The 23209-nt window shown below is 42.4% G+C and overlaps 1 protein-coding gene across 2 annotated transcripts in view; it reads left to right on the top strand.

Annotated features, from left to right (window-relative positions):
- RSU1 (Ras suppressor protein 1) overlaps positions 1-23209 on the top strand; it is a 174584-nt gene that overhangs the window by 14106 nt on the left and 137269 nt on the right. Inside the window, exon 3 of one of the 2 annotated variants that reach the window (XM_058532488.1) lies at positions 5779-5829. The exons of the other annotated variant lie outside the window; for it this stretch is intronic. Coding sequence (XP_058388471.1) covers positions 5779-5829 — 51 coding nt within the window. The remainder of the gene's footprint in view (positions 1-5778; positions 5830-23209) is intronic. 2 annotated transcript variants of the gene reach the window in all.

The following is a 23209-nucleotide window of genomic DNA, read 5'->3' as shown; positions in this document are numbered from 1 at the left end:
TCCGGTCCTGTAGCCTCCCTATTTTCCATCTGTTTGCTCAGATAAGTCTGGAATTGCTTCCATTCCCTCCAGCTTCCGCCTGTCCTCCAAGTCCAGCTTCAGTGCATGGTGTCCTGTGCCCTAAAGTGGTTTTGGATGTGTCATCCCACAATAAGTAGCGTCTCCTTCTGAACTGCCATTATCCTTTCCAATAGACTTGCCTGGTGTCCATGATCCTTTTATATCTTACATTTTAGGATTTTGGTGCATGTTTTTTGCTCTCTAAATTGAGTAACTGTGTAGTTTGTCATCCAAACTAGGCATAATCCAAGGGCTAACCAGGATGTACAGTCGACATTACTTCTAAGAGAGTCTCCAAGGTAGAGACTGTCGGCACTCTGAGCATGCTCAGTGAATATCCAGTCAATGAATGCCCGGATGAGTCCTTGATTGTCTTTCTTGTGAATTTATTGAACCAACCAGTTCCTTTTTGAGTGTTTCCCTACCGACTCCCTTCTTGGCTAGAGAATGAACCATCATAAATCATAGGTACACTGCCAGCAACCTCACCCCACCCACTTTTCCCCACAAACACCTCCCTCCCTATGATTTTGCTTCCCCACTATTCATGTTGGCCTGATACAGTGTTCACCCAAACACCATTTCTAAATGCTGAATGATAGCCAAGGCCCTGTGACATTTGACTGTGTGCATCAACACAGTTCTTAGTTGTTTAGCTGACTTTTGGAATATACTGTACTTTGAAGATGCCTGGGCAAAGCATAGTTTAATATTGCTGTAGGAATTTTAATAGAAGCTTGCTCTCACTGTTCTGGCACTGCTCATTCTTGACAGGTCTGGTGGGCGGGACCATCAGAGCACGGTATTGACACAGTGGAGGGTCTCCCCGTGTGTGATTAAGAGTGCAGGGCAGGTCAGAAGGTACAGCCTGCTTCCATTTTCCCAATGTGTTTGACTAGGGTGGCTTTTGTATTATTAAATAATCCATTCTATTTTGGTAGACCTTTTCTCCCCTCTTTTTTTAGCAGCGTGGTTTCCATACTAGACTCAGAATGAACTCACCTTCGCCAAGTGGAAGGGAGTGGTGGGTTGTATAAATATAGCTGTTGCTACTCATTCTTTGCCTGCACCAGGCTTTGAGTGATTCTGTGATTTTGATTCTGTCCAACCTAATTGCCCTCCGTGCAGATCCAGCCCCGAGTCCTTTATTCCCCTAAATATTTCCTCAAAGACCTTTTATTAACTTTTTCTTTTTTACTCTAATTTTTCTCCTCTTACTACGTTACCCTGCAGTCCTGTAACAATAGTGAGAAAGAAAAATATGTTCTGGTGGTGTGATCGGGTGAAGCAATGCTGACTTTCTCTTCACTATTAAAAAAAAAAAAAAAAAAGGACTTGGCACAATGAAATGGTTGAAAAGAACCAGCTTTCCCTAATTAAATCTTTCATTGTGAACATTAACTGGGAGAAGAGCAAAATTTTTTTCTTTCTAATTAGTTAGTTGTGATGTTTTAGGAGAAATTAAGGGAGGAGGAGATGGGAGGATTATCAGTTTTCTTGTGTAATCAGAATTGATTTCTGTGACACTCCAGTGGGGTGGTCTGCTGGTGTGAGAGGCTGCTAGTTGTCTGCCAGTTTCAGTCTACCTCATTTTTCTTGATAATAAAACTCCTCATTTTTAGCTGGCACACGTTCACCTGGAAGGGAGGTCCCTGCCTCCCTTGCAGCTAGACGTCTCTGTGTTACAAAATTTTGATTAATTGCTTGCAAATGCAAGTGCCGTGTGCAACTTCTTGGAAGTATCCTAAAAGAGGAAGACTTCTTTTTCCTTTCCATCTTCCTGAAGGGAATGCTGACATGATGGCTAAGCTCAGGCAGCCATCTTGGACCGTGAGGTGGGATCCACGCAGAGGGGATGGCTGGGCAACAAGATACGAGGAACCTCTGGACTGCATGTGTGTAAGTGAGAGAGAGTCTCCTGTTTTGTGTAACCCTTGTGATTTGTGGTTTGCTCTCACAAGAAGCTGACCGTAGTCTTAACTCATACATCTATGAATCTGTTTCATCTGCTTTGGTACGAGGGCAGCTCTTTGAGTTATTTTTTTCATATCAGACTGTATACCTGAGAGATAGAGGAATGCTTTATTTGGTGGACAAGGCGTCTTAACTCTTACAAATAAAGGTGTGTGAGATGTTCTGCAGTGACTAAAATCTTAAATGTCCTGTGAGAAGATACCATTGTGATTGTTCTAAAAACCACAAAAATGCTCTTCTCCTTCCACTTTGCCTTTCTCTTCCCCCTTCCCTAATGGTTCAGTCCAAAGCCAGTAAGTAGGACAGAAAGAGAGAGGTGCTTAGGGTTTGGGGGGCATGGTGGCCTCGAGTTGGGTGTGGGAACATGAGCGGGGTGAGGAGGGCAGCAGTGCAGGGTAGAGGAGCCTGGCTTAGGAGATTCAAGACTGGAAAGGGTGAGGAGGGCATCGCTGTGGAGGGGACAGGTGAGGAGGGCAACTCTGAGCAGATTGGGAAGGTGTCCAGGTCGGGTGAAGGCATGTAGGGGAGGTTGGTTCCTGTGTGGTTCACCACAGTTGAAAGGACTCAGAAGATTCCCCAGAGCCTCCTCACATTAGGATTTAATAGGCCCAAGATATGGTTTAGCAGGAGTGAGAAAGCACAGGTGAGCATCAGGGGCCTGAGGGGCTCACTGGTGACCCCCCAGGGTTGTTTCTCAGTTGCTCATGACATACTTCATTTCCAGCTACGAGCCATTAAGACACGTGCGAGGAATGTGGGGTTCAGGAGAGCCTGGGCAAAAATGCCCAGCAGTGTGTCTTATGCCCAACTGGTCATGCACCCTATGGTCAGATGTGAGCCGTCAATCTGCACAGCCCTAACCATGTAAACAGGCTGGCCCTGGGCGCTCCAGCGTGTTCTCAGCGTTCAGCGGAACGGTACACGTCTCTAGCTAGGCTGCTGGTCCTGATCTTTATTTATTTTTATTTTTTCCCCCCCAAAGCCCCAGTAGATAGCCGTATGTCATAGCTGCACATCCCTCCAGTCGCTGCATGTGGGACGCGGCCCCAGCATGGCCGGAGAAGCGGTGCGTCGGTGTGTGCCCGGGATCCGAACCCGGGCCGCCAGCAGTGGAGCTCGCGCACTTAACCGCCAAGCCGCAGGGCCGGCCCAGCTCGTTCTGATCTTGATCAAGAATCAGTACCAGACCTCTGAGTGTCCCTGCAGATATGCATAGCGCTGCCCCAGTCTAGCTGTAAGAGAGCTGTACTTGATGCAGTTATATATAGAAGTATTGATTACATAAGTAGGTTAAAGGTAAAAGAAGCCGGAGTTCTCGCTGTTAGACAAGGGAGTTACAGGTGTGGAAGTGAAAGGATTAGCATGAACTGTGTAATGTATTGGGATTGGATGGTTTTCACTGATGTAAATAGTGAAATCAATAAGGGTGTGTGTGTGTGTTTATTCTCTAGCTCTGTCCGCTGAGACGGGCTGAGAATATTGACCCCGCAAATAGCCACGAGCATATCTGGTGCCCAGATTTTGGCTTATAAATACCATTGTCCACAAAAGAGAATCAGAGCTCATTGGAGAAATGGCTGATGCCAGGCTGTGGCGGAAGAAGTACAGGATGAGCTCGAATCTTGTGCCAGAAAGTGAGGAATTGCTCCAAGAACCATGGGGACATGTCAAAGGGACTTAGCAGCCAGCTTGGATGGGCTCCCACTGGCCAAATCAGGGGCAGTGTGAACATCAACATAAATAATAATGATCATTTATTACCCATTCACTAAAATAGGAATCCACAAGGCCACGCAAGTATAAATAAATACATCGTGATTTCTCAGCAGCAACTCGACTGATGTTTTGGACTGGATGTTGTGGGTCGGCTGCCTTGAGCATTGTAGAATTCTCAGCGTCTCTGGTCTCGCCTGCTAGATGCCACTGCTTTAGACCAGTGCTGTCCAACAGAAGTATAATGCAAGCCACATGTGCAAGTTTAGATTTTCTAGTGGCCACAGTTGTTATAACCAAAAATGTCTCCCGATGTTGCCGGATGTCCCATGAGGGTCAGAATTGCCCTGGTTGGGACCACGAAACACACAAATAAGTTGGAAGTGTGGTAAGGGACAGGACATTTATATAGTTTCAAAGTGCCCTCCCTCTTCATCCCCACTACCCCCTCACAAAATACTAGTTACAGAGAGGAAAAGAATAAATTTATAGTGGAGAAGCCTGGCAGACAGAAGTGATCAGGGAAGATCATCAGTGATGGGACAAATTGAAATCGGGTGCTGCCCGATAGGATGCAGTGAGAAGAAATAGTATTTCTTTGATATTCCTGCCCAAGATGCTTAATCTAAATCTAATCAAGAAGAACCAAATAACAATCCACATGGAGAATATAATACACAATAACTTGGTCTGCAAGCTTCACAGTTGCCAAGGTCATGAAAGTCAAGGAAAGAGAAACTCAGACTAAAGATGACTTAAAGAGCTACATGCAGTGTGGATTCTGAGCTACACCTTTTTTTGTGAAAGAAATGATCGGAACATTTGGTGAAACTTGGATGAGGGCTGAGGTTTAGATGGTAATGAGGTGTCGTGTTACGTTTTTGACTGTGAGCGCTGCACTGTGGTTATGTAGGAGAATGTCTTTATTTGTAGGAATACCCTAAGTTTATGGGGCATCAGGCCAGCAGCGTCATCTCAGATGGTTCAGGGCAGGAAAACAGGTCTTTGTACTGAATTTTTAGCTTTTCTATAACTTTCTGATGGTTAAAAAAACAAAAACACTCAAGTTTTGGTCAAGAGTGATCCACACTCATTTTCTTTTAAGCATGCTGGGCTCCAACATTGAGACGTCAATTTTTCTTGAGAAAAATTTTTGCCATCCCATCCCCTTAGGAAAAAGCTCTACTATATTTATATAATCTTATAGAAAGAATACTGGAAAAATGTCTAAATATGTTTCTTAACATAAATTATAATTATATATATAAAACATATTATTTATGTATATATGTCATGCTGATCATACGGTGAAGTTTTAGAACCCAAAATGGAAGGCAGGTTACTTTTTTCTCGGGCTTTTTTTGTGTGTGTGTGGATCTGTGTCTGTTTTCCTTCTTTATAGTTAGAAAAACCATCTTTTAAGCAAATCTGATCTTGTTCAGCAGAGTAAACCTCTGTGATAATGTTTGAAACTGGTGAGCAATCTGCAGGTGCTGTGAAACGTCAACCAAAATAGTTTTAGAGAAAATTTGGGGTTTTTTAATTCTGATCATCTGATAGTGTGCAGAAGAGTTTCTGGGTTGACAGTGGACATAGATGCAGTCTGGTGCTGCCAGGCTTCTGTCACATGGTCTTTCCGTCTTGATGTAATGGGTTTTAGCACAGGTGAGGGCGTGTGCCTCTCCACACTCCTGGCCGGTTCTTCTGACCAGCACTCGATATTGACATGGGTCACTGAGGCTAGGCCGGCAGACCAGGTCTCCCCGCACAGCTAACTGGCCCTTGTAATGTTTGATCTGTGACATTAATCTCATTAGCTCTAACTTGCTGTGCTAATGCACCGCTAATTGCGTGACTTTTCTTAATTTGGTTTAACATTTAACAGACAGTGTTATATGAAGCCTTGCTTCTATTTTTGTGAGCGGTAACACTTCAACCTGCGAGGATAATTTAGCACGTCACCTTGTGGGAGTGTAGGTATAATTTGGGTGCATTTACTGACTGTGTGATTTTTTTTTTTTTCTTTTACAGTCTCCTTGTCCCACATCACACAGCTGGTCCTCAGCCACAACAAGCTAACAAGTGAGTTCACTTCATCATTTGTTACAGTTGCTGCCTTTTAGGTAATATGGTGATACTGCTGATTTTCTTGTTTCCTTTAAAGACACTAATGACAAATGATTATTTCGGGAAACCTAAAATTTATTTTTGTGACGCTAAGATACAGGAGCATACTGTCTTCCGTATTTTGTACTTTGCTCTATTTTGAGGATCATTTTCCTATCGTGTGTAAACTGAAGAGAGAAGATGACACTGTTTCTCTGGAAATGGTCCCATTCAGGGATGCTAGAGGCTGCGGTGACCTGAACTGCTGGGCTATTTGGTAGTATTTCATGAAAAAAAACTTATCAAAAAATATTAGAGGGCCAGCCCTGGTGGCCTAGTGGTTAAGTTCGGAGCGCTCAGCTTTGGCGGCCCACGTTCAGTTCCCAGGTACAGACCTACATCACTCGTCAGTGGCCATGCTGTGGCAGTGGGCCACACACAAAATAGAGGAAGATGGGCACAGTTGTTAGCTCAGGGTGCATCTTCCTCAGCAAAAAAAAAAAAAAAAATATATATATATATATATATTTATATTTTTATATATATATATATATTTATATATATATGAATAAGAGTTCTTGGCTTTCATCTTCCTCCTTTGGGATATTTAACTGTTTTATACTTTCCTTCCCTGATTTATAGGGGGAAAAAACCGACAAAGTTGTATAAATTATATACATTTGCATTAGTTTTTTTCAAATTTTTGAGTCTGGTTTCCAAGAAAAATTCTCTGGGGCATTGGTAGTACCATGGTATGGTTACCATATAGTAGAATTAATGTCTGTTTTTGTAAGAATATCTCATGTGGATGATTCTGGGCCGTTTTATTCTTGGGGCTGTGGCTTTAAAGATTTTAATGACGAGGACCCACTCTCCTTTCTTGTTCCTAATTGACTGTCACTTCCTTGTGCTCGCCATATTTCCTGCAGACTTGAATGATTTTCTAATCGTGTGGCGAGAATTTGTTAGGGAGCTTTCCGGGTCCAATGACATTGAGCAGAATGTCATGTTGAGGGATTTCTGTCGTGAATTTATGTGTGTATGTGCATTATGTACAGCTCGAAGCCATGTCACCGAGCTGTTGATTATTGAGAATTAAGAGTGGCAGTCAGGGCCCCTCGTGTGCAGGAGACAGGCAGATTAGTTCATTTTTAGCAAAGAGCGCCTGTTTGTAAGGCAAAGGCAGAGTGGCACGATTGTCGTGTTTGAGGCGCAGTGGCCACAGAAGCTGAAAGTGGGGGCTGCCGCTCACGTGTGATCATTTTTATAACAGGTAATATGCTGCCACTTCATGGCTTTTGTAGCAAATGGTCCTGCTGTCCATTGGACCCTGATCCCAGTTCAGAGGGGATTTGCAGATTGTTCTGAAGGGTGAACTTTGTGATCCCTAAATTCCCCAAGATTTTGTGAGCGGAAATTCGTGAAGCTCTCCATCACATAGTTCATAAAAATACTTCTTAATTGCCAAGCTTACCATTGTTTAATCTACATCATTATTAGAGTAAAAACAGTTTACATTTGTACAAAAAAGCAAACCATGTTTTATTCCTTTTATATCGTTAATTGCTCTGTTCTTTAAAAAAATCTTTCAGATAGCTGTAGTTTATTCCTTTTTACATGTCCACAAAGATAGAAATCTCAGGAATCGATGGATCACTTTCTTTCTCCGGGCATATAATATGAGATCAGCTTAGAGAGGCATAAATAGGGAGTTAAATTGTGTCGGCTACTGAATTGACTGTGAATGGATCCAAACTTCATATTTCTTCCTTCCCTGTTTTTCTTCTTTCCGTTTGAGACAGTCTTGACCTAATCCCGTAAACTCTAATTAATCGTCTTGGTAAATTCTGTTTCAAGCCATTGTGAGTGGTGTCAGTGACACCCGATCTGTTCCACTAAGGTCAAATTAGCATCTTTTACTATTTTTCTGGCATTTAAATGAATGACTTTGCTATGGTTTTTCAAGTATTTATAGTAAATATGTCCATTTGATGGAAATATAAATATGCATTAAATGTAGCTGGCTGAGTACACCCTCCTGTCACTTTTTATTGTAATCAGTGTCTTTCACTTGCCGTGGTTTTTAATAGGGACTGGCTGACAAAGCTACATTAAAACCACTGGGACTCAAAAGATAAACCCCTCAGCACTGCTTCCATCTTGCAGAAGTATTTGTGTTTTTCTCTTAGTATGCCAATTACACTGTCCTCTGACATTTCCCCTTGTGTACTAAAGGAAGGAATGACTGGCTTAACTCAAACTGGGACCTTGATTTGGGGACACCATCTGGCTCCATGCACTCGAATCAGTGTCTGTGGGGCCATCGAGACAGTGTGGCCCTGAGGTGACTTCCTTTCCTTGCTGGTGGTTTTGACATCGACAGGTCCACTGAACACCGTGCGAATGAGGCCATGAGGAAGCTGAAAGTGATCCTTAAATTAAATTCCCCGAGATTTTGTGAGCAGAAATTCTTCAAGTTTTCTATAATAGAGTTCTTAAAAGATATTTCAAAATTGTCAAGGTACTCGCTGTTGGGGGTTCATTGTTGTTGTTGGGGATGCCATCGAGTGGATTCGGACTCCCGGTGCCCCTGTCTGCAGCAGAGCCGAACGCTGCCCAGTCTTTCTGCCCCAGCCTCTCCCCTTCTGGCCCAATATCAGACAATGCTCTGCTGCTATTCACAGGGTTTTCATGGCCAATTTTGTTTGGAAGTGGGTGGCCAGTTCCTCCTTTCTACTCTGTCTTAGTCTGGAAGCTCTGCTGAGACCTGTCCACCGTGGGTGACTCTGCTCATACTTCACATACCATTGGCAGAGCTTTCAGCATCCCAGCAACGTGCAGCCGCCACAGTATGACACCCGACAGACGGGTGGTGTGGTTCCCTGCCCTGGAAAGGAACCCAGGCCATGGTGGTGAGAGCCCGGATCTTAACCGCTAGACCACCAGGGCTGGCTACCTCATTATTACAATGACACTATGTAAATTTAAACCTGGGGGATTGGGGCAGTGCTGATGGGTTTTGGTGGAGTCTGTGGGGAATCACCGTGCCTGCAACAACTTTCCTGTGTATGTGTGACCATGACGTATTTAAGGAGACGAGAGGCAGAGGAGCAGGTGAATCTTTTCCTTCCACCTTTCTGTGTGACTGCACAGGCACTATCTGGGAACCCAACAGAGGTCCTTTCTGGCCCAGTGGGAATGGTTTCAGAGTAAAGATGAGGTTCTACTACCAGACTCTCTTTTTGGAAACACCCCTTTTCCTGAGATACCACACATCTGGTGGAAGACGCTCAGTTTGTCTGACCTTCAGAACCTGCCCTAATCTGGCCCCCATCCTACAGCCTCTCCTCCCCACGTGCTGATTCAGGAAGACTGATCAGCCTTCTGTCTCCATGCCTACCCCTGCCTCAGCATCTGTGCTACCTTGTCTCCTCCCTTCTGCTCTGCAGTGGCCTCCTCGCCCTCATCCCCCGTCCTCTCCTCGAGGCTCCCCTGACTGCCCTGGCCAGCTGGAAATCTTTCTTCCCCTTTCTTCCTCTTGTACATGGACTCTTAACACCGTTGAAGCACTTCCTTGTCCTATTGCTTCATGTTTCTTCTCTCTCTCCAAATAGATCTTTATCTTTCTGGAAAGCTGGGACCATTTCTTATTCTTTTTTAATGCCTGTTCCTGAGCACATAGTGGCTTCCCAGGAATTACCTATAAAAGGCAGTAATGGTGGAGGGGAGGAAGCAGCAGATGGCGGGGAAGGCCCGAGAGAGGTCAGTGGAGAAACTGGACGGTCTCTTCAGGATTAACTGGTAGAGGGACTGACTAGATGTGGCCATCACAAACTTCTCTTTCTTACTCATTATGGGCTTGTTTCAAATGTGCTGGACTGTGGGTGCTCTAAAGAAACATTACCTGATGTTCTGGAAACTGATGTCCCTATCATCTTTATAGTCATCGGAGCCTTTGACAGTTAAGGAATGATGTGCTGGGATGACACTCCTCAGGCAGGTAGGAAAAGGTGGTATCGTGACCGACCATGGATACTTCCTCCACCTTGCAGCCCTCCTGGGCTCAGCTGAGTTCCGATTCTCATCAAGCCTCCGTTTACTGTTCTAGGTGTCACGGCTTCTGAGTCTCATACTCTTTTGCTTAAAGTTAGTTTTATATATTAAATGTCCCAAATTATTTACTAATTTCTTCATGTAATTAGTTATATTACAGACATGCCACGCTGTCTGAGGAACGTGTCGTTACGCGATTTCATCATTGTGCGAACATCAGAGTGTATATTTACACAAACTTAAATGGTATATAGCCTACTGCACGCTTGGGCTGTTTATGGTCCTAATCTAATGGGACCACCATTGTATACGGGGTCCGTCATTGACTGAAATGTCATTAAGCGGTGCATGACTGTATAAGTTTCTCAAGGTCAGGAACCCTGTGTTATGCTAGTTTGTATCCCAACCCACAAAGGTGCCAAAAGCATGTTGAATATGAAGTGGGCACTCACTCAATACCAGTTGGTTAATGGATTGGTGGGTGATGAGTTGTGCTAAGTCTGAGCCAACTGAGATGATCCACCCGAGGGCTTGCTTGCTCTCAGTGTTTCCAAAGATGGAAACGGAGCAATTATTCCAAAGGCTGTCTTCCTGTGTCTCTGCCCTCCTCCTCCATCCCCTGCCTCTGTGATTACCCTCTCTTGTAAGATGGTGTTAGCTGAGTCTTCTTCAGTTGTCTCCTTAATGTGGTCCTTGGTTGTTATGGTGTTTGGGAGCATTAGTTTTGTACATGTCTGTCTACTTGTTTTAGTTCTTCAAGAGGAATTTCTTTTTGAGACAGCCATTTTAAGACTTGTCCACTAGGGGTCACTGTTGAGATATGTATTTTTTCCCGGATCTTGCGCCTAAAGATTAAAAACCAAATTTGTGTTATCAGATGAATGTTTTGCAAGCTATTCGGCTCTGTCCAACAGGGCATGTTGCTATTCCCATTTGCATAGTGATGTCTACCAAAATTAAGGTAGATCCTTCTATAAGGAGGTATGTTATTTTTCTGTTTTGCTCCTAAAATTATACGTTCAGTTTCACATATAATTTTTGTGTTTCTTATGGCTACTTGCTCAAGTTAGAAACTTTTAATTTCTTCTATTATCTTTAAATTGGAAGAATTTTATTGCCTTCTGTAGTATTTTGTATTGAGGATATGTGAGATTTTTGTTTTCCCTGTGAAAGAAAGTTTAAAATATGTGTGTACGTAACCAGATTTTAAGTAAAAAATAACCATGTAAAATTCAGGAAAATGTGCATTTTGTACATATTTATCTGATTCTACTACTAAATGCCATTGTGTAGGGAAGAATGCTATGCATTATGAAATGAATTACATTCTGTATCAGTGATAAAATAATCTCTGAGCATTAATTTTTTAATGTGAAGCTTTTCTTAATTTTAAAAATAATTTTATTCTTACAGTCTAGTCCATATACAGATATTGTTAGCCCCTTAAATATGACAATGGTATTTTTCATTTTGTGACCCATGCGTGTGGAGGGTTAAGTACAAGAAATACAGAGGTGCAAGAAATACAGAGGATATCTTTTTGCTCTGTGCAAACATTGAGCAGCCAGCTGTGTGTCAGCCTTTCCTAAGTGTGGGTCTCTATAATGTGGTTGTTTAGTTTTATACTTTGAACTTTTAACTGTCATGTAAAACCTTATCTTGAGGTATTAGCCATTTGGCCTGCAATTTCAGGTCTTAATGTGACCATATCTTGTCATTTAATGTATCGGAAACAGCTAGGCAGGCAGTAAGCCTAAGTTTTATGGCAAAATGTGTGTGTGCGTTTTTTTTTAACAGACTATTTCCTATTAGTTATAGCTTGTGTATGAATTTGAAATTATAGTGAACAAATGCTAGGCTATTTTTTTTAGTGATTTCAATCATTTCATTATCAACGATAATGTTCTACAATACATCAAAGTTAATATAATGTTTTAAAGTTTTATGCAGATGTGTATATTGATAGCGTATCTACCATAAGTGTTATTATAAATGAATTAAGCAGCATGCTCCACATGAAAATATTACATTCTCAAAATATGCAGATCCAATTATAATGAAGAAAATTAAGCAGTTTCTAAAAAGCATAATAAATTGAAACCTTTTTCTACAGACATGATAGATTGTTGAGATGAATGAGAAAAATTAACTGTCCCAACTCTTAAGAATGACCTTCACCAGTCTTCCAGCACCTTCCTGTTCCAAAGTGTCTAGTTATTTCCCCGTTCATAGTTTATTTATCATACCTTATGCAAAAGTTCTAGGCATGGCTTGTATGAAATTAAACTATGAGGGGGGATATGTAAAATAAATTGTTTCTGTGTCACGAATTTATCTTGTGACGATATCAAAACAACTTGCTGTTTGCATTTTAACAGGGTATAAATGTATTTATAATACAGAGGCTTTGATCAATAGCTTATTTTTTTAATTAGTGCACATTTATCATTTTGTTACCGTGCCATCATTTGAAAGATTGGATTTGAAAAAATATATACATAGTATTTTTGAGTCTGACAGCTATTAATTAAACACTATCTATTGGATGGTACCAGTGGTTAGGTTACCATAAAAAATTTGCCTGCAGTTGGGAATTTGTTGTTATTTTTGGTTTTAGTAAGTAAGTATGCAAGATGATCATGTGTAATAATCGACTGGTCCACAGTCTAAAACCAGCGCAGTGTAAGACCGATGGGTGAAGTTGGAGATTCTTGGTTCTCAATGGTATGCCCTCGACTCAGAGACAGTGGTCCTTTGATCTCTTTCTTGCCAGCCCCATCCACCAAAATGTACCTATTCTAAAATCCCTTTTCTTGGAGTCCTGCTCTGTACCAAGAGAAAACGAGTTTAAGTGTAGTGTATCGATTCTTCACATTATATTTGTAAATGGAACAATTTCAATTATGAGAATTACAGCATGGTGGCAGGCTATGGAGAAAATAATGTGATGGCAGGTTGAACCTGTCATTTTCCAAATCAAAACTAGCCCTTTTAGGGAAGCTGATCTTGGAAAGGGTTTCTTTTACTATTTACCATAAAATTCTCAAACAGAATTGATTTAACAGCAACATTGTATGTATAAATCATCTGTTGACTGTCTCTCCTGGATAACGTGTGTGTGTGTATGTGTGCAGTGTAGAGGAGGGTAGAGGAGGATATTCTAAGAGGTGCAGTACTTGGGTATATACGTTCTTAACATTTCATAAGTCACTGACTTTTTTTAAGAATAGAGTGAAGGCTGTGTCCATGATCCCTAGAAAAATGCACATAATGGTTAGAATTTCGACAGGTCTATGGATCCTGTTAAAACCATCCATGAATCCTTTCGAGGTGCATGTATCTCAGATTTAGAAATCCTACCGTAGTGGAAAGATAACATTAGAATATTTGCAGTGTAGGGCGGGCCCCGTGGCTTAGCGGTTAAGTGCGCGCGCTCCGCTACTGGCGGCCCGGGTTCGGATCCCAGGCGCGCACCGACGCACCACTTCTCCGGCCATGCTGAGGCCGCGTCCCACATGCAGCAACTAGAAGCATGTGCAACTATGACATACAACTATCTACTGGGGCTTTGGGGAAAAAAAGGAGGAGGATTGGCAATAGATGTTAGCTCAGAGCCGGTCTTCCTCAGCAAAAAGAGGAAGATTAGCATGGATGTTAGCTCAGGGCTGATCTTCCTCACACACACACAAAAAAATAATATTTGCAGTGTAGATGCTGATGCTGTTACTTAAAGGACATGTTTCCTGGAAATTTGTACAAAACTTTAAAAAAGATTATTTTTAATGCAATGTGCAACTCCTTCTTGATAGCTTTTTAAAAATATTCATAAGCTTTACTCAGTTTATCTGCTTAAATTTAAATTTTGTTAAATAAGAATTTGTGATCTTGAGTGGAATGCATATATATATTTTTTTCAACTCCAATAAAACCTTGAGGATGCCTTTCCATTTCAATTTTTCTTTCTCTTTGTCAATCAGTTTAATAGGACAAAACACCACTCTGATACAATTGACCACTAATCAACAAACTCATCGTCTTCCTTGTTAGCTATTTTCATTCTGAACCCTCTCGTCTAAATTTTTGCTGTTCCTTTAGCTTTTTTCTCCTGCCTGTATATTCTCTGTTCTGATCACCTGATTCTTCTCTGAAGTGCCTGCCCCTCTCTCCAAATCTTGCTCATCCTTTAGAAAGTTGAGATGAATTCTCACCTTTCTCCATGAAGCCCTCCTTTCCTGTCAACTGAAGCAACGCTGCGTGGATAATAAAATATCAGGTGCCCCCCCCCCATGCCCCAGCTTATTAGAGTCTGAAGGACCACACCCTACATATACCATGACTTCGGGGTGGAGGGAAGGGGAGAAAAGAATTAGGGTTAATTGACGCCCTGCTTTGTCCCTGGTGGAAGCAACAGGCTGAAAGTGGTCAGGTAACTAGAGCTGGAAGGTGGCAGGGCTTGTTATGGCTCCTGGACCTCTGTGCTCCCATTCCTCTGCTGCCTCTGCCAGCGATGCATGTGCGCAGTTCCTATGTCCCACTCAGTTAGGTAAGAGCTCTGTGGTTGAAGCATTTCCATGGCTCTGGGTCTTGACTTGTTCACGTGGGAAAGCAGGGAGAATTCCTAAGGTTAAACAGCACGGTTGTTATTGTTGAGGGCAGAGTATCAAAGCTACTGTGTGGGTTTTGTGGATTTTTCTAAACTGGGCATCTCTCCCACTCTTCCTTCCTCCCTCCCTCCCTCCCTCCCGTAATGGAAACATGAGGTGAAGAATGAAGAGAAGCAACCCAGTGTGGCCTCCTGCTGAGGTCATTCTTCATTGTAAAAGAAGGCGTGAACTCTTGGCAAGCATGTTTTGTGTGTGTGTGAGAATGTGACTTGTCTACTGTCTCCCTTTTAGTGTTAATAATGGAGGATCGAGAGTGTGTGTGTATAAGATATATTATAATGTTATTTGTTTATTTAAGAGCCTAGAGAACTCTTTTTATGTCTCTGAGCTTGCATTCTCCATTGATTGATTGAAGGTTTTTCAAGTTTCTCCTTTTCCTTAGTGCCCTTTGCGGGTTTCAGAACTTCTTAGGCATTTTTCCTCAAGGAGCCTCTGTCCTTCTCTTAGCCCTTCACCATATGCCACTGCTTCCCAGGCCATCGAATGCCATTGCTTTTCGTATTAGTCCTGCTTCTCTGACCGAGCACCCAAATTAAAGCTATTTATTGAGGTGTTGGCTTGCTAGTGGTGTAGCCCCTCAGCGCTGGGGTGTCGTTTAGAAAGTGTGTTCCTGAAAGAGGTCAGGGTTTGAGAGTCTTCCAGAAGATTGCGTAGACCCTTCCTTGGTTCTCTCTGGGAAGTTAATGCAAGATTCAGACGTTAAGTTTTGCATCCTCAGAGGAGAAGAAATCCATGCTTGTCAGTTTTTTAGATTTGTGTGGCTGTGCATACACACTTTTTATAGCCCAGGGACATATATTTTTGCCTATTTGACTTGATACTATAAAATCTACCTTACTGCTTGCTTGTAACTTTTTTCCTTTAATTTTTGTATAATTGATTTTCTCGTTGCTGCTGAAAGAGTAGGACCATTTTTTTTTTTTCTTTTTGCAGTAAATTGAGTCAGGGATATTTTTGGTTAGTAAAATACTTAAGCTGCAGAATGTTAAGGAGGCCCATGACAGAATACAATAAGTATACACTTCTAGGTGTGGGTGTTCAGTAAATACTGTTGACTAACTGAAAGTATTGTCATTTATAAAGCTAATAATATTGGGGGGATGTTGGCCTTTATTGCGTGAGTTTTTAGATATTTTGCTGTTTTATTTTTGCCTTGAGGAACATGTAGATCCTTTTAAATGAGAATTTGCTTTACTGTTTCATAAGCTTTATGTTTTTAAATAACCCGTAACTAGTGTAATTCACTGTTTTAATAGCTGCTTTGGGGGAAATCCCATAAAATCTGTAAAGCTAGTTATCATTAGTCTACTTTTGAACTTCAAATACTTATGCTAAGATATAATTAGTTCATTATCCACCTTGTGTTTTTGGCCAGAAAACAAAAGTCCTTAATCACTATATGTACAAATGACCTTTTTTTGCATATAAAATTCTGAAGAACATAATTATTTGTATGCAAGGGTGAAGAGATTCTTCTGTACACGTAATCAGTAAAATGGCATTCAAGACTAGGATTCCTAATTTGCTGAAAGAATTGGCATCTATATAATTAGTCTAGACATCGCCTCTGTGGTGTGAATAGACTAACGTTTTGCAGCCATTGTAGCTAAGGATTAAAAGAGCTGTCCTTTTATTTTGGCCAAGAATGCTCCAAGTCATATTTCGGATACAGTCGTGCATCGCTTAATGACGGGGACGTGTTCTGAGGAATGCATCAAGCGATTTTGTTGTGTGAACATCGTAGAGTGTGCTTGCACAAACTAGATGGTATAGCCTACTACACAGCTTGGCTATATGGTACTAATCTTATGGGACCACTGTCATATGTGAGGTCCATCGTTGACCGAAACGTCGTTATGTGGTCCCATAGTAGTTTCTGTTAATTTGGCTTCTTCCCACCTTGTCTCATTCAGGGCAAAGGGGGAGGGTTGTTATCCAGTATCACAGTGTTCAAATATTGGGGAAAAAAAATGTTTAAATGTTTGTTTTCACTATTTCTTCCTAAATGGTCACCCCACCCTCCACACTGTGTATAATGAATAATCTCACCTAGTCTCATGTTGTTTGCAGTTTTTCTAATAACTTTGTTGTAGTAGTATAACTTAGGAATCTAAATAACTGGGCTCATTTTAATATCTTCTACTATCCTTTTATCCTTCTCTCTTAAAGACGTTTTTTAAAGCAGCAGAAGTGTGTAAAAATCTGACTGGGCATTTTCATTTGTTATGGCGACACACAGAAATCTCCTGTTTTTATATAAATGTGTCAGGTTTTGGGAAGCAGTGCTATTTGATTTATTTTGCTTTACCTTATCCCGTATGGTGTCTTTGGGCGTTGTTTGGTCCGAGAGTCATTGGCACTTTGGAGTCACTGCAAATGGGCACGAGACAGTAGAGTTTCACGCGTTGCATGGCAGGGACGTGCCCACCCCGGGCCATGTACCAATATGTGTCCTCGCTGTGGGCAGCTGGTTCCCACTCTGAGTCTCCCTCTTCTTGCACTTGGGGTGGAAATCCCAGGTTTCCCATAAAGGAGGCAATGGCTGAACCGTGAATTCGGTTTTCCAGGAGACACGCAGGTGGGGTCCCCTGGCTTTCCTGCCCTAGCCTGGTGCCTCTCCTTTGCAGGACTCACCAGAGCTAAAAACTGTCTGGGTGCTTCTGCGAAAGGAGTTGGGCAGAGCGTGGTTCTAACTGCTCAGAAGTTTGGTGGAGGTGGTGGGTAGAGTTCACCTCTGGATTTCATGCCTGAGCTCATGATGAAAACCTACATGTGTTCTGAGCAGCTGCTGGCTTCCCGGCAGCCGTGGGTGGGAACGTGGTGCAGGGTCTCTGACTACCCTTTTGTAGCTGAAGGGGACCCGGCTGTCGGGGCTAACCATATGGCTCTGAAGACCAGCGCGTGACCCACCGGCCCTTCCGTGGGCAGCATGCAGGCGAGCCCCTGTCCTTATGTTTTGCGTGGTGCCTGCTGCTCCCAGAGCCTGTCACTCATCACAGTTGCGTTTCTTTGCCTCAGGGGCCGCAAAAGGCTTTTGCTCAAAAAGCCTCCAATCGGCTGCAGCCCAGCTGGTCTGTACTGTCGCTGCCACCCAGCACCCTCCAGTTAGGCCCCAGTGTTTCCAAGGCCAGACGTATAGCAAGTGACATCTCTTCACGTGGCCACACTTGGGCATGAAGAAGTTGCTGCCAAGTGACTTAATTTGATGAACTGGGGAGTTCAGTATTTTTTCCTCTTGAGTGTTGTCCATGTTACTTCATACTGATTTCACCGAAAAGATCTGTGTAGGGAAGCAGAAGTTGATGGGAAATGATTTGGTTGTAGCCGCAGGGTTGAGTGAATTACCATCTAGAGTGTCTTTTTTTTTTTTTTTTTTTCACTTTTTATCAACCCCCCAGGCTTAGTGGCTCACTGAGGTGACAGAGGAGTCTTGATCTGGATAAGATTGATTATTATCATCTTACTCAGCATTATTTTGTGGGGTAAGGGTCATATGTATTGGAGTAATGATTTTAATGTCACCAATGAATTAAAAATTTTCTGAACCAAAATATGATTCCCCAGACCAGCAGCATCAGTGTCCCCTTGGAACCAGGGGCAGATTCCCAGGCCCCATCGCAAACCTACTGAATCAGAAACTCTGAGGCACCCCCTCCCCCTCGATTTGTGTTTTAACGGGCCCTCCAGTAATTCTGACGTACTTGAAGGTTTCAGACCCTTTGCTCTAGAGCAGCCTACCCAGAACTTTCCGCACTGGTGAGAATGTTCTCTATCCATGCTGTTCAGTAGGGCAGCCACTAGCCACATGTGGCTATCAAGCCCTTGAAATGTGGCTAGTGTGACTAAGCGACTGAATTATTAATTTTACTTAATTTCAACTAGTCTAGATTTAAATTTATCTTTTCCTTTTTAATACCTTCATCCAGTTCCCACACTCCCCCACCCTCCACCTCTGGTAACCACAAATCTGATATCTTTCTATGAGTTTGGTTTTTTTTTTTTTAGATTCCACATATAAGTGAGATTATCCACTATTTGTCTTTCCCTTTCTGACTTATGTCACTTAGCATAATGCCCTCAAGGTCCATCCATGTTGTCACAAATGGCAGGGTTTCCTTCTTTTTTATAACTGAATAATGTTCCATTGTATGTATGTGTGTGTGAATACACACACACGTGTCATATTTTCTTTATTCATTCATCTGTCGATGGATACCTAGGTTGTTTCCATATCTTGGCTATTGGAAGTAATGTTGCAGTGAACATGGGGGTGCAGATATCTCTTGGAAATAATGATTTCATTTCCGTTAGATAAATACCCAGAAGTGGGATTGCTGGATCGTGTAGTAGTTCTATTTTTAATTTTTTGAGGAATCTCCATACTATTATCTATTCCCAGTCTAGATTTAACTGTAGCTATTTACATGTAACTAGTGACCGCATATTGGATAGCCCAGCCCCAGAGCATGCCCTGCTATTTATTATTGTGTAGATAAACTCCAGAATGCTTTAAAAATAACTTCTTGGTTGTAGAATTATTAATTTTTTATCCCAGAACAAAATGCTCCTGGAGTGGACCTCCAGTTGCTCTAACAATAGTTGATTTAGGCTTTTCCCTTGGGGGGAGGTGGTGAGCTGTTGCTAGCTAGTGAGGGAAGCATGTTCTTTTTTTTTTTTTTTGGTGAGGAAGATTAGCCTCAGCTAACATCTGTTGCCAGTCCTCCTCTTTTTGGTTGAGGAAGATTGTCCCTGACCTAACATCTGTGCCCATCTTTCTCTGTTTTGTAAGTGGGATGCCGCCACAGCATGGCTTGATGAGCGGTGGTGCGTAGGTCTGCGCGCAGGATCTGAACCTGCAAACCCGGGCTGCCAAAGCAGAGTGCACGAACTTAACCACTACGCCACTGGGCCAGCCCCGAGGGAAGCATATTCTTGAGTGTAATGTTGATTTTGTGACTACGCTTCAGCTGTGCGGTGCCTCGTAGCTATGCCTGTTGTAAATGTAACTGATGAGGACAGATACATGTCCCTTTAGAAGGAGTCAGCTGTTACTCAGGAATAGAGCTGGGGCAGCTGTGTCTTAGAGTTGGGGCTCTGGTCTGTCCACTATGTCCAGTTTTTCTGAGGCTGCCTGCCTGAGAGATCTTTATAAGGAGACGTTAATGCAGGAGATTAGGCGAGTCCCCTTCCTGGCCCCCACTTCTGAGCCTCCCGTGGGCTTTGGGCTTCTTGTTGTGAAACTGTCCAGAGACTATGCAGGGGCTGATTGCTGAGTGGGGCCGGCACACAGTTCTCAGATAGACGAAACTCTAGAATAACATTCAGATTCTTAGATTTAGGAGAACTTAGAGGAAAAGAGAGTCTTGCTGGGCTTGTTAGTTTGAATTGTTATAAATGCCGGAAGATATGCTTTGAGACCAGTCTCTGAACACAGTTCCTGGCATGACCACATTTTGTCACCTTTTCCAAAACACAGTCGAAGCTCTGAGCCAAGAGCAGCCCCAGCAGTCATCCGATCTCGTAACTAGAGCAGAATGTGGCATTTAGGAGCCAGGGAACACCGGAGAGTGGTTAGGGACCTTGCTCGCAAATCTAGCAACTGAAATCTCAAAATTAAAGCAGCCGTCATTGACGGAAAATGATGCTCAGTTCTCTGTCACAAGCAAAGTTCTACATGACCGAGCTCCCTAATTGAGGGCCCCATTTGTTGCATTATTTAAATTCATGTCATTGATTTTCGTAATCCAGCCCTTCTTAGAATCATAGAATGTTAAAGCCAGGTAGAAGAGAATTTAGAAATGGTTGTAATCCAGCCTTCCCGTTCTACACTTGAGGCCCAGAGAGGTTGTGAGTTGAATAAGGACACACAGCGAGTTAGGGCTGAGTCAGAGGACGCCGGAGCCAGCCCGAGAAGACCAGACCAGGACTCCTGTGTTCACGCATCTCACTGCTCTGCTGTTTCTTTGTGTGCTCAGCTCCTTGTTGTCTGGAGACCACGTGTGTACAGCTGGGGTCACAGTCAGAATCTGGACAGACTGATGAAAAGGAACGTTTCAAAGGCATAATAAGAAATATAATGCTCACTGTTTAGTTATAAAATACTTCTTGTTAACATGTCACATACATGTCTTGAAAAATTCCATGAGAATATTTTGACTGGTGATATATTGCTGCTACCTTTTCATATTAGCTAAATTTGTTCATGCTTTGTATATATATGCTTTAGGTATTGCACAACCTATATCATTAACTGGTGATTTTTTTTCTGGACAGTTTTGTTGGGATTAGTTTATTTTCCAAGCACTAAAGCTGTTTCCATTTCTCGACTCTGATACACCTTCTTTTGTAAGTTACTTTCTTTAAATAGCATGCCTCTCTTACTTTATCCCAGAAGTATTGAAATGCCAGGTGCTGAAAGTGTGGCACTGTGCACATAATAAGTATTCTCTAAATATTGGTTGAAAGGCTGAATATATGTTATCCCATCCAGACAGGTCTGAATGTGAATTTCTTTTGATTTTTACTGTGGCCAGGGGGAAAAATTCTATAGTTTAGGGAGAATATTAGCTGTGTAATTTTCTCCCCCTCCAGCTTGAGTGGAGTCTTAAAAAAATTCACACACATACGAAAAGGCTGCGAGAGCTTAGTAAATTGAATGTGGGGTTATTGTTTCTGTCCACAAAACGAAGCCCTAAATCACATTTAGCATAATTTGCAGTTTTAAATTGGACTGATTTAGCAAGGAGAGTGAAATAATCTCTCATCCTGTCAAAAGGGCGATACCTTCAGACCAGCATTTAATTGCATTGGCAAAGTAACTTTGGGAAGGCAGCAGTAATTCTGGCTGCATTATTCTTGGTTTGTGGCTAAATTGAGATCATCGTTTTCTCCAGGTTGCACTAACTTTCTTTATTGCTCCTCAAACTTATCAGATGAATGCAGTGGGAGAAGCTTAATGGTAGCTGGAGGGTGAATGGGGCAAGGGGTGAGGTCTCCGAGCAGGGTTGTAGTCATCTGTAGGGCTGCGCTCCACACACTTCATGGTCCAGGGACGGGACAGGTAAGCTGACACCCAGCAATCCAACAGGCACAGCCTGGTGAAGGTCTTCACGATCATTTGCGCAAAGTGAATACTGTTCATTTGCACAAAAGTACGTTATTGACTACGCACCTAAAAATGTGCTTTTGCAGCCAAATTGTACAGGTAAGGCTCATATGCATTCACGTTGGTATCCAAGAGTGCGGTTTCTCTAGGTAATTTGCAGCTGCCTCAATTATCCCTTTAAAATCTGTCCTTTTATCTCCATCCCCACAACCAGCCACTTTAGTAACTACTCCACACCTTGCTCATTTTCCTTCTGGACCACTGCGTCTTCCCAAGCACCTTAGTTCAGACTGATTCGTATTCTTCACAATCCCTTCCTCCAATGAGAGCGTTTCCCTTCCCTTTTGCCAAGCCTTCTTCCCGCTTCTTCAGGTCGTTGCTACCTTAGACGTTTTGTAAAGCTGAGAACAGCAACTCAAAACTCTGATGAACAGTGTGCCGTCCTCTTTACTTATGTCCCCCTGCGAGTTACACACTGGACTTCTTGGAATGGCTATCTCCTTAAATATTTTAGATGTCTGTTTGGAATTTTACACCCACCTTTGTAGTGGTTCTAAGCAAAGCTGCCCCCAGGTGTTCCCAGTCTTCTGGAGCACCCCCTGGAGGGAGCTGGGGGATGGGAGGTAAATGTCCTAACATAAGACATGACACTTTCCTAGGCTCTACTCAAGGCACATGTCAGTGGTTTCGGTTGCCTGGATAGTCTTGGTCTTAGAGTATACATGAACTGTGGACGAGCTCATGGCCAATAGCAAATCTTTGTAGAAGGACTGAATCAACGATTGGGATAGATGAAGTGCAATCTATTGAAAGTCTTTCTGCTACCAATTGAGAGTTAGTACTTCGAGGTAAAGTTGCCTTTGGCGTTTAAGTTGGTATTTGCAAGTATATACTCCAGGGAAGGAGGAACCTTTCAGGCCTCCAGTGGTTTATTTTCAATTTTGATCCACATACCAGTATTCCTATCATGCTACTGAGTTGTTTTTTCATATTTTTATATAATAACGGTGCATTGATCTCTTGCTAATCTGATGTAACGTGTGTGTGTGTTTCTATGTGTCTGTGTGTGTTGATCAAGGTGCAAAGGCCAGAGGCCAAAATCAGAAGCTAGGTAGGTTGAATATTTCATCATTTAAAGTTGAACTTAAATTCTTGTGATTTAGTGCAGTGTGAAGAGAACAGCTCTTCAGATATCAGATTATTGAAACAGCTTGGTGAATGTATCATGACTCAGGAAGGAATATGGAATTTGCTTTCTTCTGGTGGAGCTAGGAGGAAACCAAAAGGAAGAAAAACAATTGCACCTACTAGACATTATAGGACAATTATAAAAGTGTATATGCTTTGTAATATTCACTTATAGGCTGTTGATGGCACAGAAATTCTCTTCTGCCCTTTGAAGAAACATTTCCATTTCTACTTGGTGGTGAGTTACTACCTAAGAGAACCCTACAAAACATAAGTAAGATGTATATGTGAATTAGACGGTCGTGTTGGAGTCTCAGCTCTCTTGCATGTGAAGGAAAAACAAAAT

Source organism: Diceros bicornis, chromosome 36 (assembly GCF_020826845.1).
Source record: "Diceros bicornis minor isolate mBicDic1 chromosome 36, mDicBic1.mat.cur, whole genome shotgun sequence".
In the NCBI taxonomy this organism is placed as follows: Eukaryota; Metazoa; Chordata; class Mammalia; order Perissodactyla; family Rhinocerotidae; genus Diceros; species Diceros bicornis.
This window is presented reverse-complemented; position numbering and strand designations above follow the sequence as displayed.